Raw genomic sequence first — 18,194 nt, forward strand, 5'->3', positions numbered from 1 at the left:
AGGAGGGGAGCTTGCCCAAGGCCTCTGTGGACACTGGTAGCAGAGCCCATGGTCCTGCAGCCCCAGGCCAGCCTTTCTACCCTCTGTTGCAGCTTTTGACCCTGAGAGGGAGCAGACAGGGAGCTCCCCCAGATTGACTATAGACTCTGTACGTGGCTCCATGGGCACATCACATGGACAGGTGAGGCTATTTTGAGAAGGTTAGGGTAGAAACATCTCTTTCATCTGAAACACTTGGGTAATTTAGGTAAAAGCAGGATGTATTATTCCCTCAAGATCATTTATTTCCCCTATCTCTAGATAAATGTCTTTTTCCTGGACTTCACGTGTAAGGAATTCGGCTCTTAAAGAAACTTCTCTTGGTTTAAGAGCCTGGCCAGGTGCCAGCCTCCTGGAAGGAGTCTGACTGATCAGGAAATGCAGACCTGCTTGTCACCCGTGTTCTGCCAGTGAAGGCATGCACTGAGCTATCTGGTAAAGGCCTGGGCGATTCAGACGCAGCACCTCCTTCCCCTGTTGTCATCTGTGGGTGCAGGTTCTTACGCAGGCACATAAAGCCCTGACTAATCTGAGGTGGGTTAAAACCACGGTCCCCAGCCTTTTTGGCACCAGGGACTGGTTTTGTGGAAGACAACTTTTCTGCAGACTGGAGATGGGGTGGGATGGTTTTGGTGTGATTCAAGTGCATTACATTTATCATTAGATTCTCATAAGGAGCGTGCAACCTAGATCCCTCGCATGCACAATTCACAATAGGGTTCCTGCTCCCATAGAGTCTGATGGCACTGCTGACCTGACAGCAGGTGGAGCGCAGCTTCACTGGCTCGCCCACTGCTCACCTGCTGTGCGGCCCTGTTCCTAACAGGCCACAGACCAGTGCCAGTCTGTGGCCTGGGGGTTGGGAACTCCTGGGTTAAAGACAGAATGGCAGTGTTGGAATGATGCTTTGGGGGCATCTGACCCAGTGCCTGCCTGCATTTGTAGGTGGGCAGGCAAACAAAGGCCAGGGAGGGCAATGGTTTCCCCAGAACCTGTGACCCAGGAATTCAGCCCAAGTCTCCTACCTGTCTGACCACTGTACTTTTTCCAACTCCACTGAGTTTTCTAGAAAACTGTGTCTCAAAAGAGAAAGACGGAGAAGGCCCAGGGAAAAGAGAGACTGGCAGAGTTACTAACTGGAAGCCAGTGAAAAGAATGAGGACTTGTGCTTGGACACATGGTGGTTCAAAGGGGCTATAAGCAGAGCCTGCGGGATCAGGGGACAGGCCCCACCCCAGAGCAAGATCTCCTGATTGTGTTACGTGGTGCTGAAAAGACAGGGTCAAAGGCAAAGGAGGCTGGTTCCTAAAACCAGGTGCCCAGGACAGTTGGTTCAACTTGCCCAAGCTCTCCTTCCTTCCTCAGTGTGTATTTTTTTCCAGTTTTTACTTACTATCTAATCTGGATAAATCACTGTGCCTCCATGCCTCAATTTTCCCATTTTAAAAAGGGGATATAATAGTACTTCCCTCATAGGGTTGCTTTAACAATTTGATGAAATAACATGGAAAGAGCTTATAACAGTGTCTGGCACATGATAAATGTATATGTTGGCTTTTCAAGCATTTTTAATTTTTTTTTTTTTTTTTTTTTAAGAGACAGGGTGTCACTCTGTCACCTAGGCTGGAATTCAGTGGCGTGATCATGGCCCACTGCAGCCTCCAACTCCTAGGCTCAAGCGATCCTCCTGCCTCAGCCTCCTGAGTAGCTGAGACTGCACGTGCCACCACACCTGGCTGATTTTTTAATTTTTCCAGACAGAGTCTCGCTATGTTGCCCAGGCTATTCTCAAACTACTGGCCTCAAGCGATCCTCCCACCTGGGGCTCCCCAAAGTGCTGGGATTATAGACATGAACCACTGCACCTGGCCAATGTTGGCTTTTAAAGTCTTATTTGTTGCTACACTGAGAAGCTTCCAACTGAGAATTACCTGCTTCAGTAAGTTAGTGTAGAAGTGTTTGCCAGGGGGTCTCCTTACTTCCAGATAGGGAGCTTTTCCAGCATAGGTACACTCCAGGCATGATTTTATATAACATCTATCCACGTCGGGGAACACAGGTCACACCTGTGTTGTAGGAAGACATGCCCCCACCCCCACCCCATGTGTATGTGCAATGGCGACTGGACGGGGGGGCGAGATGGAGCAAAAATGCTGGTAGGGCACTGGCTGTAACAGCTGAGCGAAGGGGCAGAACACCCTGGCCTGGGCCACACAGCAGCGGGAGGGTGGGCATGAGGTATTCAGGATGCACAGTTGACAGTACATGGCCATCATTTGTATGAGAGCAGGGCATGAAGCAGGAGCTGTGAGGGTAATGGAGTCACGTTTGTGGGTTCTGACTCCAGTCCTTTCTTCTTTTCCTGATAAGCACTGCTTTCCAGGGTCCCCTTAGTCCTTGGTGTGGGCTCTCCTGAAACCTAGAGCAATGTTTTCTCATGGTTGTTTTCATAGTGAGCCGTGACCTGGGCCAGTGCTCCCAGCAGCTGGGGCATCCGGTTCGGTGAATGCTTGGTAACTATTTCCTCCAAGGAACATGATGGGCTTCCTGAGGCCAAAGAAGTGTCAGGCAGTGGCTGTTTTGTTTTCTTAAGTGCTTGAGTGCTTGTTGCTTGTCTCATTGGATTTGAAGGATTTCCAGTGTCAGAGGCTTGGTGTCACTTTCATATTAGATGTTGGAAATCCACTTTCTCCTTGTCATGGCCCACGTGGGGACTTGATGTTTTCATAAAAGACAATAGTAATAGGCACCATTGATTCAATAGTCACCACATGCCAGCCACTGGTCCATGGGCCTTACAAACATCTCGTGTAAAGCCATGAGGGAGGTGCAGTGGTCATTGCCAGTTTATGGAAGAGGAAACTGAGGGGCCACTGTGGTCTGTCACCTTTTAAAGTAATTGGACCACAGCAGCCTGGGTGTAGGTCACTGGCTATATATCCCAGGCACCGGGCAGTGACCACAAGCTGCCCACTGTGGTGGGCTGGGTCCTGGTCTCCTGGTTTCTTTTCTCCTGCCCTGGAAAAGAGGGACAAACTTCAGTGTTCTTCCTCCCCAACAGTTCCACATGGAGCTCAGGCATTATTTGGTGACTGAAGGCAGGCACCCCCTCCTCTGTTTTCCTTTGAGCCTTAGCAGGGTCTTCATCAAGTCCTTTTGTTTGTTAGGGAGAGACCAGCTAGCTTCCATATGAGTTTTTTAAAAATTTGCAGAATCCAAGAGAAGCCTAGAAGTATACCTCGAAGGAGTCCTGGGAATGTGAAATGGAAAGAAATATGTATATTCAGCTGTTTCCCTTCCCTCTCATTCAGTTCAGGCACCAGGGACCTCTTAGTTACCTTTTTTATTACAGAGAGGTCTCTGCCGTGTTTGATACAGCTGACTACCTGTCCATCTGCTCCTAAGACTGTGTCCTGGCACTCTCCCCTCATTGCGCCCCTCTGACCCTTCCTCCTCTACCTCCACTGATTCTTTAGAGTTCCACAGGGTTCCACCCTTGGCCACTGTCTCTGCTTTTCTTCATTCTGTCTCTGGGAAATCTGTGCCCAGCCCCAGCCGCTCTCTTGGGCTTTCTACGTGTCTGACAGCCTTATCTAAAGATCTGAGTGCATCTCAAACTCAGTAAGTCTGAAGTGCGACTCATTATCTTCTATCTCCAACTACCTCTTCCCAGCCACATTGTCCTTATTTCACTTGATGGCACCACCATGTACCCACTCAAAACACAGAGCTCATCCTTGAATCCGTCCTGTCACTCTGTGTCTAAATGTCCAGCAAGTGAGGCTGCTGTCCCCTTGGCCCTGGGGGTGAAGAGCACCGCCTGTACATGCTGTTGACTCCAGGTGCTTGGAGGTGGGCATGGCCAGGGCCAGGGCAGAGTCCTGAGATGGCAGTCATTCCCGAGCACTGCTGGCTAGGCCTCCCAGTCCCTGTCAGAACTCATAGCCCTTTCTCTCACACACTTCTGGGCCCCACCAAGCCTGCAGAGCCCCCTTTGCTCCTATGGGCCCTTTCCTCTGCCTCCTCCTTCTCCAGCCCCACCGGGGGCCTCCCACTTGAAGGCTTGAAGGCACCTCCTTTGGCCCTCAGCTGCGGAGAACCCTCTTTCCTGGGCTTTGCCTTGGGGCTCCTGGGCTGCAGGTGGCCCCTCTGCAGGCAAGGAAAAGAACAGGCCATCTGCAGAGGGGGCTGCCTGACCACACTAAGCAGAGCTGCACTATCTCAGCCTTGTGTCCACATGGGCATAAATGCCTTCCTTTTCTTGTCCGCAGGGGCCTGCAGCCTTCAGATGCCCACCGGACCCACTGCCTCGCCCTGGCCCTCGCAGATATTGTGTGGCGAGCAGGGGGCCGAGAGAGAGCCGTTGTCGCACTGTAAGTGGTTCCGAGGTCTGTGTTGCCATGGCTCATCGTCTGCTGGCAGCTGCCGGCAAGCTGGCTGTGTGTGCTCCTGTCCTTGGGTCCTTCCGGTCCCCACCCTGTGCCACATGCTGGGAGGAGCCCTGCAAGCCAGCCCGATGTGCTGGGCAGCCCCAGACTCAGGGAGAGCCCCGTCCTTCCATGCGGCCCTGTGATGCCCTCTCTGGGCTCCAGTTCTCATGCGGAAGGCGTGGTCTGTCTGCCCTGGTTTCCTCCTGAGGAGCTCTGGGGTGACCCCTCAGAGGAAGCCTCTGACCCCTGCAGCCAGCTCCTCTCTATAGTTCTCTGATCTGGAGGCCTCGGGAAACAGCCCTTCAGGTTGATCCAGTCCTGACCCCACTGTACTGCTCTTCCCAGTCCCCAAAGCACACTGCCGTTTGCTCTGTCACTTGGGTCCCCATCCCATAAAGACTCAGGGAGGTGAGATGGAGCCCAGGCCCTGGACCCAGTTATCCTGACCCGCATCATCTCTTCACTGCTGGCCCCATTCTACTGCATATAACCCACATGCAAGGTTTGCTGGCTCTTCAGCCTGGCCCGTCAGAGTGGAAGCATCACTGTCCCAGCTGTGAGGCTAAGCGGTAGTAAAGGTGATCACTTTTGGGGCCAAGGACCATACTCTGGGGGCACATTGGTCACTGTAGCATATCGCTTCAGAGAAAGGACTCTTAGACTCCCAATGCTGTTGCTTATTGGCTGTGTGACGTTGGGCAATTGATGTAACCGCTCTGTTTACTCATCTGGAAAATGGGGATGATTATAACGATTAATTACTTGGATGGCTGTGAGACCTAAATGAGTCAGTATAAAGAAATGATATATAATAAATATGATTATCAGTTTGAATCATTTTATCAATATGAATAGCTGACAAATAATAATAATTGTGAAGTGTTTAGGACAGTGTCTGGCACATACTAAGCACCATGTGTTAGATATTGTTATTTATTTTTGTTATTATTACTGTCACTTGTCTTTGGTACTCACCTTCCAGTTAACTTACTAACCCCGGCCCTTAGGATCTGCAGGGCAGCCCTGAGAACAGATGGGGCAGGAATTCAGTTTCTCTCTGTTTTACAGATTAGAAAACAGAAGCCCAGAGAGGGAGGGTGGCTGGTCCAAGGCTACGCAGCCACTAAAGGAGCACGGGGCCCCAAATCCGGCTCTGATTCCCGGCCATCTTGGGCTACACACCCCTGGGGACTGCACACCTAGGGGGTGCCTCAGAGAGCACGGAGGTGGTGTTCCTCCATCAGTGAAAACAAAGGACAAGTCAGCATTCCGCAGTCTGGAAACACATTTGTCAGTTGTGGGTGAGAGTCAGGCTTCCTACTGCCAAGGCTTGGGTTTGGGTTTGGTTATTCCAAGCTCTCCCTTTGCAGTCTTTTTTCCATTTCTTTTTTTTTTTTTTTCTTTTTCTTTTAAATCCTGCTATTGGAGTTCTTTGGGCCTAGCCTAGTGGGTGAGTTCAAAGTGGGGAAAAACGAGAAACTCTTGGCTCCATTTTCTCTCTGGAGCCACCTTCTTGTTTGTCTTTATTTAATGACACATGTGGTTTCGCCCCAGCTGGAGGGCACGCCTTCTCTCCACTCGGAGGACTCATGCACCTTCCTTTCCTTTTTAGGGCTTCAAGAACACAGCAGTTCAGTCCAACAGGGAAATACAAAGCAGATGGAGTCTTAGAAACAGTATGGCTTTCTGGAAAATTATCACGCAACCTTTGGCTTTGTTTGGGAACTGTCTCCTTTCATATAAGTAAATCCTTCCTCAGCTGGGGACAGGCTGGCCTTCCCGCAACCCAGGTCCCAGGAATCCTTGTCTTGGGATTAGGGTGGGGACAGACGTGGGGTGGCTTTGGGGGTGGGCTCCTGCTAGAGCTGGCTTTACGGCCAAAAGGCTGACTGGCTCCCTGTCCCCTTGAGGGTGTGCAGGTCTGTATGGTGAGGTCTGTACGGAATGCCTTTTGGTTAAGCCCTGGGCTTCCCTGTGTCCCTCTTCCTCTTTCTTTAGCATCTGCTCCAGGATTGTTGTGGGAGGGGGTGGGGCAGGGGTGGTAAGGAGAGGGAGAGAAAGTTAGAACGTGGGGAGGAACTTTAATAGCTTGGAACACCAGCCATAAAGCCAGATCTAAGTCATACACAATCAGGGACATAATGGGAGATGTATATTTTTGTATTTTGTAAAATATAAAAACAGTGAAGTTTTTTAGCTACTTCTTGCCAACCTCTTCACTGAGAATGTTTGTGTTAACAAATTAGTTTCATTTGACCTCGGTTTGGGCATGTGTTGCCCTGTGACCCTAACTGAGGGTCTCGCATTGTTGAATATTTTCTCTTGAAGTGTTTTTTCCTGGCCTGCCTGAGAAAGCAAAGGAGACTCTTAAGGGCTGCTTCCCGCTGAACTCAGGACGGCCGGTTCACTTCCACCTGGCCTGGCTCTTGTGATTTGGATATTGACCTCCCTGCCAGCCTCCTCTCTGGTATCAGTGACTCACCCATGGGGTGCAGCCCTCCCCTGTTGGGGCCACACAGGAGGCTGGAATTCTGGAGTCTGAGGTCCAGGGCTGCCACAGAGCTGCCTGAGTCCCAGCAGCTCCAGCAGTGCCAGGCAGCCTTTCAGTCACGCAGATGTATGGCCGTGCCTCTCAGCCCCGACTTGGGGACGCTGCTCTCTGATGCAGGGACATTCCCAAGTGGGGTTTTGTAGCTACTGAAGCTGGGGAACAGAAGCTAATCCAGGATGGGGCACTGCACGGGGTTTGGGCCACTCATCCTGCGTGTTTGTGTCTTCTCAGCTCACGCTCCACAGTTTGGCCTGCTATGAGGACCTGGTGACTTTTCTTCAACAAAACATTCGTCAGGTATGAAGCGTGCCTTACTCCTGTGGGATGTGCAGCACTGAGCCTTCTGATTTCACTGTGGGAACAGTGCTGTGAACTGGAGTTCTTCTCCCTGTCATCCCCTGCTGGGATGGCGAGGAAGCTGGGAGGGAGTGATGCTGGCCCCTGGTTGGGGGCTGAGGAGAATGGACTTGGGGTGAGGGATCCAGCTCCTGCCATTGCATCCTCAAGGGCTGGTCCTGGAGGCACGGCACAGGGAGCAGCCACAGCCAGGGCTACTGACAGCAGAGCTGGATAGGTGGGGTCAGGACACAGGAAGCAGCTGTTAGATGGAGGTCAGCACAGCTTTCTCTCTGTCCGAGTGGAAGCAGCCCCCACTGGAATACAGGAGCTCTTTGTCAGTGAAGTGGGTCCTGGGACCAGCTGGTGAGGTGACCAGAAAGCGGCTTCCTGGGTGGGTTGGAGGGCTTAGCAGTGTGATACACACTTTGATTAGTGTCCCTGGGGTGGCAGGGCTGCTCTAGGTGAGGGCTCTGGAGCACCCGCCTCTTGCCAGAGAAGAGCTGTACATTCACTCCTGGCCATGAGCTGGGCAGGATGTGGCCAGGGCCAGACAGCAGCAGATCTCAGGGCTCTGGGAAGTCGCAGCAGAGCTGTGGCATCACAGGCTCTGTGGAGAGGGGCCACACACTCCAGGGGTAAAGAACACGGTCTCTGGAGCTGGTTGGCCTGGCTTTGAATCTAGATTCACCCTTCAGTAGCTACCTGACCTTAGGCAGCTTACTGAATCCTCCTGTACCTCACTTTCCTCATTTGTAAAATGTGGGTCAGAAGAACAGTGCCTGCCTGAGAGCATCATGCAGACAGCCTAGGGCAGCTGGGCTGTGCTTGTTCTCAGTAGTTGTTAGCTTCTGTTGTTGACATTAGGATTGCCATTGTAATGATGCTCTAAGGGCAGCCTTGAGATGGGTTCCTTGTAGACATGTATAAATGAGAGGGACGCATTTCAGAAGGCGGGTGTGGCCTGAGCTAAGGCCAGCAGACCTGCCACCTCTGAGACCCCCACTACGAGGCCTCACAATTCTGACATCTGAGTGTCAGGATCGAAGCAGAGGAAGAACACAGACCTTTCTCTCCTGGTGTGCTGGCTGGTCCCTGAGCCTTCCCTTGCCTTCCCTTTGGCCTTCTGGATGTGGGATCCATTCTTTTCGGCCCCACAGAAGGCACTGGAGGGTTTGATGGTAAACCGGAGAGTGGGAGGACTTGCTGGAAATGGGACCAGGACTAAAGCTCTTGCTGTCAGACTGCCTTCCGCGAAACTTTCCCAAGGACCCTGAAGGCCTGGGCACAGCCCTGGGAAATGACCAGGCCCTGGCAGCACCAGATGTCCCTTGGGTAGGCAATGGGACCTGCCCTAAGAACAAGAGGAGGCAGGTGAGGTCGCTGGCGGGTCAGTCCACCTGAAGTGCTTTCACCCCTCAGCCCGGGCAGAGGCCTCAGGGCCTGTCCCAAAAGCAGGGATTAGGATGGCTGCCTTTCTACATGGGTTGCTCTGTCCAGGCGCATGGGAGGAGGAGTGCTGGCTGAGGCATCGGGAGCCCCCTGTGTGTCCTTTGCTACCTGTCCCCCAACTCTGGTTTTTCACTGGAGTCACTCAGCAGGCCATCTGCTGATGCGGTACATTTACCACCTGGCCTGGGCAGAGGAGGCCTGGAGCAGAGGCCTGGGGGCCTCCTCTGGCTTATTCCATAGTCACATGTAGCCTTGGGAAAGTCACTGGCTCTCAGTTTCCCCATCTGGAAAATGGTATCGGGTAGCTTCCAGCTCTTCATCATCTAAGTGTGGTCCTCAAAGAAGAAGCTTAAACACGTGGAGAAGGGTGTCTTCCAAATGCAGTACTAGGCAGTCTGAACGAGCAGAAAGGAGACTGCTATTGTTCCAGAGTGTTGTGAGAGTGCAGCAGTCACAGGAGAGAAGAGCAGAGCCTGATGGCATCCGTGTCCGTGTGTGGGATCTGGCCAGGGTGGCCAGGAATGGGATCGCCTAGTCACACTCTCAGCTGAAGCAGAGCGTGGAGCCACCAGGGCCAGGAAAAGGAAGTGACTGGTGAGGCTTCAGGGGCTAAGGTGGAGCCTGAGGGTGATTGCTCAAATGCCCACAGATCCTGAGGCTTGTAGCTGCCCACTGATGGACTGGGGTGGCCCCTCAGCACCAGGACCTCTGCATCCTTGTCCATGAGACGGAGCCTCCCCCTCAGCCTGTACCCCAGGACTTTGATGAAGCCTAACCAAGACAGGAACTGTGGAAGGGGTTCAGAGAGTGGGATTTGTTCCAGGGCGAGGGAGCTTCCTTGCAGCGATGCCTCTGGACTCAAAGCAATTGCCTCCTCACCTGGCTTTGGTCCTTGGTACAGGCAGTCCGTATTCGGCCCTCCTCACTCTGGAAGGCAGCTCTCCCCCTGCAGTTTAATTCATGTTTTTGCTGGAAGCAGTTGAGCTGCCTCAGCACTGCCCTCACCAAATTCATTTTTCATGGCCTGGGCCTAAGAGGGGTTCCTCGTGCCAGGCCTGGAAATGTACACCAAGCCATCTTTGCCCAAAATAAATTGCCTCCTTGCTGTGTTTTCATTACTGCTCACTCTCTGGGCAAGGTGTCTGGCAGGCTCCTGGCCAGCTGGAGGATGCCCCCACCTCTGCCTCCCATTGGAGTTCCTTGGTAGACTCAGGTCTCTATGGAGTGCAGAGCAGCACTGGAAGAATGGCCTCTTCTTCCCAAGTGGCACCACTTTCTAGACCCTGATGGCAGTTTTCAGGCCAGTTGCCTTGCCTGACCTCGCCTTTCAATGCAGGCGTGTTGCCCTGTGGCCTCCCATGTCTTGGCAGCTTGAATTTGATGAGATAATTGTAATAAAAGTTTTAAAAAACAAAATGGAATATTGGTGCCATTTAGTTGTATTCCAGCAAGGACAAGAAGCCTCAAGCAGGGTTCTTCCCCACCCACTGCAGAGAGGCATGTCAGGGCTCAGGGGGTCTCCTTGAGGGTGTTCCTAGGACTGGGGAAAACGCTGGCATAAATGTAATAATAGTTCCCCAAATTTACACAGAGAGTTGGGACTTACAGTGGGCTTCTGTGTCCGTTTCTTCATTGTAGGTAGGTAGGCATTACGGGCATGGCAGAAGGGGAAACAGACCACAGACCAAGAAAGTACTGCTGCTGCCCCAGGACAGCATATATGTCCATGGCAGAAGTAGGCAAGAATTCCAGAAGGGGAAACTGAGACCAAGAACACTTTGTGATTCGTCCAAGGGGAGATGGAAATTTGTGGCAGATTAGGTAGGCTTTCTATGGAAAGGGACACCGAGACCAAGAGCTTCATGACTTCCCTAGGCAGCATGCAGAGCTGGGACAAGGGGCTGGTGGCCCAAGTCCTCCTGGGCCTGTGTCCCCCCCGTGCAGGGGGAGACATCAGCATTACTCTTTGCCATTTTCAGAGCACTTCCACAGACATTGTCTCATAGAATGTGCACCAGAAGCCAAGGAAATAGGCCAGGTGGGTCTTCGTTATTCTTGTTTTACAAAGAGGAAACAGGGCAGCAGAAATGAAGTAGCTGGCCTGAGATCACAGAGTGAAGATGAGGTTGATTGAAGATGGTTGTTGATTCATTCATTCCATTCCTATTTCCAGAAAAAGATTGGAAGTTGCTTTTTAAAAGAAAATGGTGTCTTCAGGGCTCTGCTGTGCCCCTGCATAGTCAACTTGCCCTCTCTTGCCTGTGGACCTTTGCATGTGCTTCTCCTTTTGGAGCAACGTTCACTTTTCTGATTCCTTACCTTCCCTTAGGTTTCTGTTTGGACATCGCTTTCTCCAAAAACCCTTCCTTGATACTCCCTCCCCAAACTTGAAGTCTGTGTTAAAGGCCCTTCCTATGTGTTTCTGAAGGAGCCTGTATTTCTGTCATGGCAGAACCCCTTCTTCCAGCCTTTTCAAGTTGCTTATTGTTTTTTCTTCCCCAAGTTACTTCCCCAGGAGGAGAGATCCATATCCACCTTGTTCACAAGTACAGCCTTAGCTGGGAGCATCCTCTCGGCACAGAAATTTCACCAATAATTTTTTTTTAAATGACTGATTGACCAAGTGAATTCATGGATGGAAACAAAGAGTATATTTTGAGGAAAAGATAATTTTATCAGAAGCTTGAGCTACAGTAGTTACCATAGTAGAGCACCATATTTGTCTCTGAGCTTCCTGGCAGCCAAGGCAAAAACGTAAACATGATAAGTTTTATAATTTTCATTGTCTGTTCCAGGAGAGACAAGTTGGGATTTTTTTTTTTTTCCTAATTTTATGTCCAAAATGTGATTACACATAAAGAACACTGACTATTATAACAGGCAGTGTCTTCAGTCACAGTTCATGGTTTCCAAAGTGGGATGGGTGAGGCCTTCACACTGGCTTGCAGTTGGGGATGGCGTTTCTCCAGGGACCAGAAGTGATATGGCCCATCCCAGTAGGCTGTGGCCCACTGGGCTCACTGGACAGATGGGCAGGGCAGAGCCAGCTTCGTTCTAACAGCTAACACAGGTGCCAGGCCCTGTTTGAGGTACTTTATAAGGATTAACTCATGTAATTTTCATAACTTGATGAGGATAGGTGCTGTGATTCTTACCCTCTTTTTACAGATGAGAAGACTGAGGATAGAGGAGTCCAGGAATGTTTCCATGGTCACATAGCAAGAAGTGGCAGAGTGAGGATTTAAATTAGGCGGACAGACCCCACGACGCCAGCTCCAAACCAAAATTGGGAGGAGGACTCACTGTGGATGCAAAAATCTAAGGGGGTGCCAAAAAACTCAGAAGTTAGCAAGACCTATCTTTTTTAAAAATCAAAGTTAATCAGAAAAATCCACCAGGAACAAAATACCAAAATGTTGATATTTTAAAATATATATATAAACATTTAAGACATGCATCTACATGGCTGCCTCCTCCGCCGCACTGGATCCTGACTCTGCTCCAAACCTGCTCTCCGCTGCTCTCAGCACAGCACAGTTCTTCTGAGTAAGGGATCTGGAATTAGAGGTCCCTGGAGTCCCAGTGTGCTGCTGACAAGCTGTGCAGCCTCAAGCTGGTCACTCAGTTTCTGAGCCTCAGTTCCACATATGCTAGAGGGCAGTAATCATAGTACCGTCCCCTAGGCCTGTTAGAGTGTTCGGGGTGATAATGCCCGTTAGACGCTTGCATCATAATGGAGCTGGCCATGACTGTTGCTTTCTTGTGAGTTTCGAGGACTCTGAGGTCACTGATGCTCTCTGTGGTGGTCCCTGCATCACCCTCGCTCTGCTGTCATTGTCATTCAAGCTGTTCCAATGCCCCATCCCTTAGGAGGTCAGCCTTCAGGCCACCCAGCAACCCTAGGGCTGGGTTGGAGGCAGCTGGCTCAGGGCAGGCTGCTCCCTGGGGTGTGGCTCCCACAGAGGTGTGGGGCTGGGAAGAGGGAGGTGCAAATGGGATGGAGCTCATTTTTCTCTCCCCCTCCCAGTTTGAAGTGGGCCCCTATGGCTGCATCCTGCTCACCCTGTCTGCCATCCTGTCCAGGTCCACGGAGCTGTGAGTATCTTTCTCCCTCAACTCCCTGGGGCTGGGCTGATCTGTCTTGTTCACTGCTGCCTCCCTAGAGCCTAGGATGGGGCTTGGCGCATGTTGAGGGCTCCATGAGTGTTGTGGAAAGGATGAATGAAGCAGTGGAGTAGGGGAAGGTCTGCTGGTGGAGGAGAGAAAGTAGTCACATTCTACATGTACACGTGTCCAGGGCTACCATGTGTGTGGTGGACAACCCGAAAGACACGCCACCGGCCCTCAAGGAGCTTGCCTGGGACGGCAGTGTGTACACACTTGAGCATTCAAGGGGATGCCCCTGGCACTTGTGCAGGGGATGGACAATTGAGACTGAAACCCAGGAGATGGCTGAGGGCCCTCAAGAGCTCAGGACAGGGAGGCCTCGCTGTAGACCAAGGCAGACCTGTAGCTGCGAGGACAAGACTGGCATCCTCAGTGGTGAGTGGGCGGTGGCTAGTAGGCCCTGGAGGCAGGGAGAGGAGAGGTGGCAGGGTGGCTTGTCCTAATCTCCCCTGCCTGACCCCTGTTGGCAGGGTGTGTAGGATGAGTCTGTATCAGATGAAACATACCCCCCCCCCCCCAGCCTGCCCCACAGCTGGAATTTCCCCATGAAACTCATTTGCTAGGAGCCTTTTAAACCTCTTTGTATTTGTCACCTGGGCATGTCACCAGGAAGTGTAGCAGATTAATAGCGCGTGAATGGTTGTGGAAAGTATAATCGATTGCCCCATTCTCTTTCAAGCAGAGGACAGAACCCTGGAGGCCTGGAGTCCTGGGAGAGTGAATCTTACTTTGAGGGGTGCATGGTGGGGAGGACTTGGGAACAGCTCTCAGCAGGTGGGCCCTGGGAAGTGGGGAGGCAGGGTGAGTAGCCTTGTGGTGCCCAGGGGCGGGAGGTCGCAGCAGGAGACACTTCTTTCCTGGCCTGGTTGGGTCTGGTCGGCGCCCTCCCTGTTTCCAGGGGCCTCTGCTGCGGATTCGGGGGAGGACAGTGGGGGCTCTGTGACCTCGTGCGCCAGGCTGCCTGCTGCTTGCTGCTTCTGACCTTATTAAATGCGTGTGAGTGCACAGTGCTTTCCAACTTCTAATCCTGCCATAATGATATGATTCCTTCCTGGCGTGGACTCACGTGCGTGGAGACCATAAGCTGCACCACCTTCTCCCCAGGACTGGGTTTGCTCCTGGTTTGGCTCATTCCTGGGCTGACGGGTTGGGTGGGAGTCTCCAGGTCTCCTTGAAGGGAAGCTGCACTCTCAGGAGGGCCAGGCTCAATGACGTCAGTCTCAGCGCCCCCATCCGTGTGGGGGCCCTCTGGCTCTGGGAGTCTAGGGCTCTGTGCTTGAGTGTGTCTGTTCTGGTGATCACCGGGGCAGCCTGGGAGTGGGCGCCTTGTTACCTGCATGCTCCTGCATGTAGCCCTGTCCCTCTGAAAGGGGCTTCAGGGTTCCATGCCCAGGCCAGTCTTCATGTTGTGCAGAGCTGGGGGACTAGGGCTGCTTCTTCCCCCTCCCTACCCTTTCCAGTCAAGCTGGGCACCTGTGGGGAATTAGTGTGGGGAAGGCTGCCCTGCTGGGCCTGCACAGCCTCATGCTTATGGGCCTGAAGTCACACCCCTGCCAACACGCATACACAAACACAAATATGAATACACACAGATACACAGATGTGCATATATGGCCACACACACAGACACACACACAGACACACAAAAACTCACAAAGACGTGGACACACACACAGACACAGTCCAGCTGTTCTTCCAGGCCATCTGAGGCCCTTCCCTGGGTCCTGCAGGCAGATGGTCAAGGCCCCTGGGGCAGTATGGGCCTCTGTCTCCCAGAGGACCCAAATAGAGCCCTCCTGTGGTATTGGAGCCAGGCAGGCAGGCAGGCCTGCCTTGGGCTTCGTCTTACCCTGTGGCCTCCCCTTCCCCTCTCCTAAGATGACAGTGTGTAGGCAGGTCTCATTGCCAGTGGTAAGGATAGTGTCTGTGAGGCTTCCCGTGCGCCAGGCCCTTTGCCTTAACATTTTGCATACAAACACATCGAGTCCACAGCAGCTCTGTTAGGTGGGCACCGCTGTGAGTGCTCTCACCATCCCTGTTTTTCAGAGGAGGAAGCAAGGCTGAGGGAGGTGAGTAGGCTTCGAGATTATACAGCAAGTAAAACTGGTGGCCCTGGGCCCCACCCAGGCCATCTGGCCCCAGAGCTGGCTCTTTGGGTTTGCTGTTCGTAAACCTGAACTTTGGAAAAAGTTGGTTGGAAAAAGCCTGAGTCTCTACTCCTCTGAATAGAGCTGGAGTCTCTTCCTCTAAAGTGGGAGTGAGAATTCCTGCCTTACAAGATGTAGCTGTGCTCAGCACAGCTCCTGGTGGGTACAAGCCAGGAATAATGGCCATGGCTGGTCCAACCCTATCCCAGGAGCTCAGATGCCTCTGTGTGCCTTCTTGTCTTTTCTTGCCTGCAGCCTTGGCTTGGGGCCCTGTGGGGGAGGCCGTGCTGCCGTCTCCATAGGCACAGCCACAGGGATGTCCAGCAATTCCCGACGGGGCTTCTGCAGTGACACTCACCCTTGGTAGGCACGTCCAGAGCAACCGAGAGCTCCCTGTGCTGAGTGCCACTGGAGGGGTGAGGAGGGGCCGTGGGACCACGCCCCACCCAGGGTCGTGCAGTGCAGAGGTGTATTTGAGAAGACACCCAACTCTATCTGATTTGTTCAAGTTCAAGATAACTTTAGTTAAGCTTTTAGTTAAACTGAGGGCTTCAAGTGGGGATCAGGGCAGGCTTTGGGCAGCCTGTGCCGCCTGGGGGCTCCTCCAGATCAGTGTTCCCTCCTGACTGCTGCATGCTTCCCCCCGAGGGGTTGCAGGAGATGTGGGCATCTGAGTGGAGCTAACCCTTCCACTCCACGTGGGGCCCAGGGGAGACTCCTGAAGAGGAAAGACAGGAATGCCAGCAAGGATGGGAATAGCTTGGGCAGTCATGGTGCTGCCCAGATCCCATGAGACAGCCACACTGAAATTATTTCAGATAACGTACTAGCATTCCTACATGTGGGAGTGTGCCCGTGAATAAGCCATTCTATGGCCTTCCAGAGGGTAGTCCCCAGAACAGGCTGCTCCTCTCACGTGCCAGCCACACTGCACTCCAGCGGCGCTCCCTGCATCCCAGCACCTCCAGCCTTGGCTCTCTGAGGGATACCAGGCTCTGCTGAAGGTTTGCAGTGATTTGTAGGGCAATGATAACAGTTCTGGGACTGGAATCCCACCTCTGCCTTCTGCCTCCGGGGCTAGCAGCCGGCAAAGGCCTTTCTCTACAGATATTTGGACACTTGGGTATAAATGTCATCCACCTCAGGCACCATTAGGTTTGTCCCGGGAAGCCCAGTGGGGTAGCAAGTCACAGGAAGGCACTCACTTCTTGGCCACAATGTAGCACCAGGATACCGAGGTCCTCAGCGCAGCTCAGTCACCGACAACCATGTGACTGACTCAGCCTGTGCCTTGGGTTCTTTATCTAACAGGAGGGGTTGGGCTGGTGCTTTTTAAACTATGTTTGTAATGAAAACAAAATCTGATTTTTTTTACCCAAATAAGCTTTATTCTCAAGCTCACTGTGTGAAGCAGATGCAGCAGAATGACTTTGATTAGAGCAGCAGAGGTGGGAGGGAGAGGCCCCTGCTGCCCCTCCCCAGCCTCCCAATCCAGTACCAACCCCTGCTGTCCAGCCACGGCCCCTGAGACCCCCTTTGGAGAAACCCCAGCTCTGCATACACAGCTGAAAAACCTCAGGACCAGATGATCGCCGAGGGCCTTCCTGCTCTGGGGTTCAGATTCAGCTTTGCCAAAGAATCCTCTGATGCCATTTCAGGGCAATCTGTTACCATTTTGGGCAGTTGAAAACATGTCCTGATAGCCAAAAGAGACAGCTGAGTCTCCAGGACCAATTGTAGTTCAGCTCAAGAGAAGCAGAGTTTGTAAAGAACCAGCCAGTTCTTTACAAAAACAGCGTGTGTATGTGTACATTTGTGGTGGTGTGATAGTGTGTGTGTGTGGATGGGAGAGACTGGTGACGCTGTATGGCCGGGTGTGAGATGATGTGGGTGTTGGTGGTTGTGTTTGAGATTGTGTGAAGGGTGACTTGATTGTGTACACGTGCATGTGATTGTGATGTGTGATGGAGAGGGCATGGTGGTCCCTCCCTCCTGGTGAGGGTTCTCTGACTCATGCCTGGGCACTGGAGGCTTCTCTTCTTTGGCCCTTGCACCAAAGTCAGTGCCTCCTGTCTGTTGGCCATTCCTAACCCAGACCGGAGCCAGGGTGAAGACACCATGGGCAGATGTAAACCTAGCTGAGTGCTGCCAACCACTGCCTGCCTGGCCACTTCATTGTCAGAGGCCTCAAGAACAGTCGAGAAACAGACCTTTGAGGCTGGTTTATCCCAGGCTGTGTGCAAAGCCTTGTGAAGGTTTTTTCCCCACTTGATTTCAAGCCGTTTATTTTCTTTTCTAAGATCTCGAATTACTTATGATAAATCTCATGCAGGATTTCATGCTCACCGAGCTTTGCTGCTTTTCAAACTGCATGGCTAGAACTTTCCCCAGGGAGCTCTCGCAAGCCCCAGGGATGCTCAGGGTCCTGGGGTCAGGGCCAGCTCTGAACCAGACCTGGGCAGCACTGAGCACGGGCTGCTCCAGTGCCTTGGTGGAGCACAGGCCTGGCCAGGTCATTGAGGCCTTGAGAAGATCCAGTGGGGGTGAAAACCTTTTCATGCAGTAGATTCTTGGCCTTCATTACAGCAGCAACTTCAGCTTCTCAAAGGCAGTCTTGAAAGTCTGGAAGAGGTGGTAGCTTGTCATTTGCTGAAACAGTTTTCGAACAGCACAAGCTAGGTGCTGAGGGTGAGGGATGACACTGGGCAGGACCCACACTATGTCTCTCTGTGGCTCTTCGTAACTCTCCTCAAGAGATTAAAAGCAATGGCAGCAACAAAATAGTTTATTCCTTTGTGCAAATAGTCCTGAAACAAAAGCCAGCTGTGAGTGTTGGTTGGAAAGACAGTGACAGAAGCTCAATTCCCAGCCAGTGTAAGCAGAAACAAAGCTACTGACTGATTCCTATCAGAAGCCCAGGCTTTAAGAGGGGCTGGATCCAGGAACCCAGACATTGTCTTTGGGAGTTGGTGTCTGTTCTTTTGTCTCTTCACTTTTGGCTCCTTTGTCCCAGCTGTATTCTCAGGGAGGTCCTCCTGCATGGTGGGCTCAAGGGAGCCCTTCTCCAGCAGC

At 52.2% G+C, this 18,194-nt stretch overlaps 1 protein-coding gene across 1 annotated transcript in view; it reads left to right on the plus strand.

The window, feature by feature from the left end:
• MINDY4 (MINDY lysine 48 deubiquitinase 4) overlaps positions 1 to 18,194 on the plus strand; it is a 132,858-nt gene that overhangs the window by 86,281 nt on the left and 28,383 nt on the right. The window contains exons 10-13 of the mRNA XM_023186026.2: positions 4,311 to 4,412; positions 6,082 to 6,145; positions 7,252 to 7,317; positions 12,836 to 12,903. Of these exons, the coding sequence (XP_023041794.1) occupies positions 4,311 to 4,412; positions 6,082 to 6,145; positions 7,252 to 7,317; positions 12,836 to 12,903 (300 nt within the window). The remainder of the gene's footprint in view (positions 1 to 4,310; positions 4,413 to 6,081; positions 6,146 to 7,251; positions 7,318 to 12,835; positions 12,904 to 18,194) is intronic.

The sequence above is a fragment of the Piliocolobus tephrosceles genome, chromosome 8, assembly GCF_002776525.5.
Source record: "Piliocolobus tephrosceles isolate RC106 chromosome 8, ASM277652v3, whole genome shotgun sequence".
NCBI classification, from domain to species: domain Eukaryota; kingdom Metazoa; phylum Chordata; class Mammalia; order Primates; family Cercopithecidae; genus Piliocolobus; species Piliocolobus tephrosceles.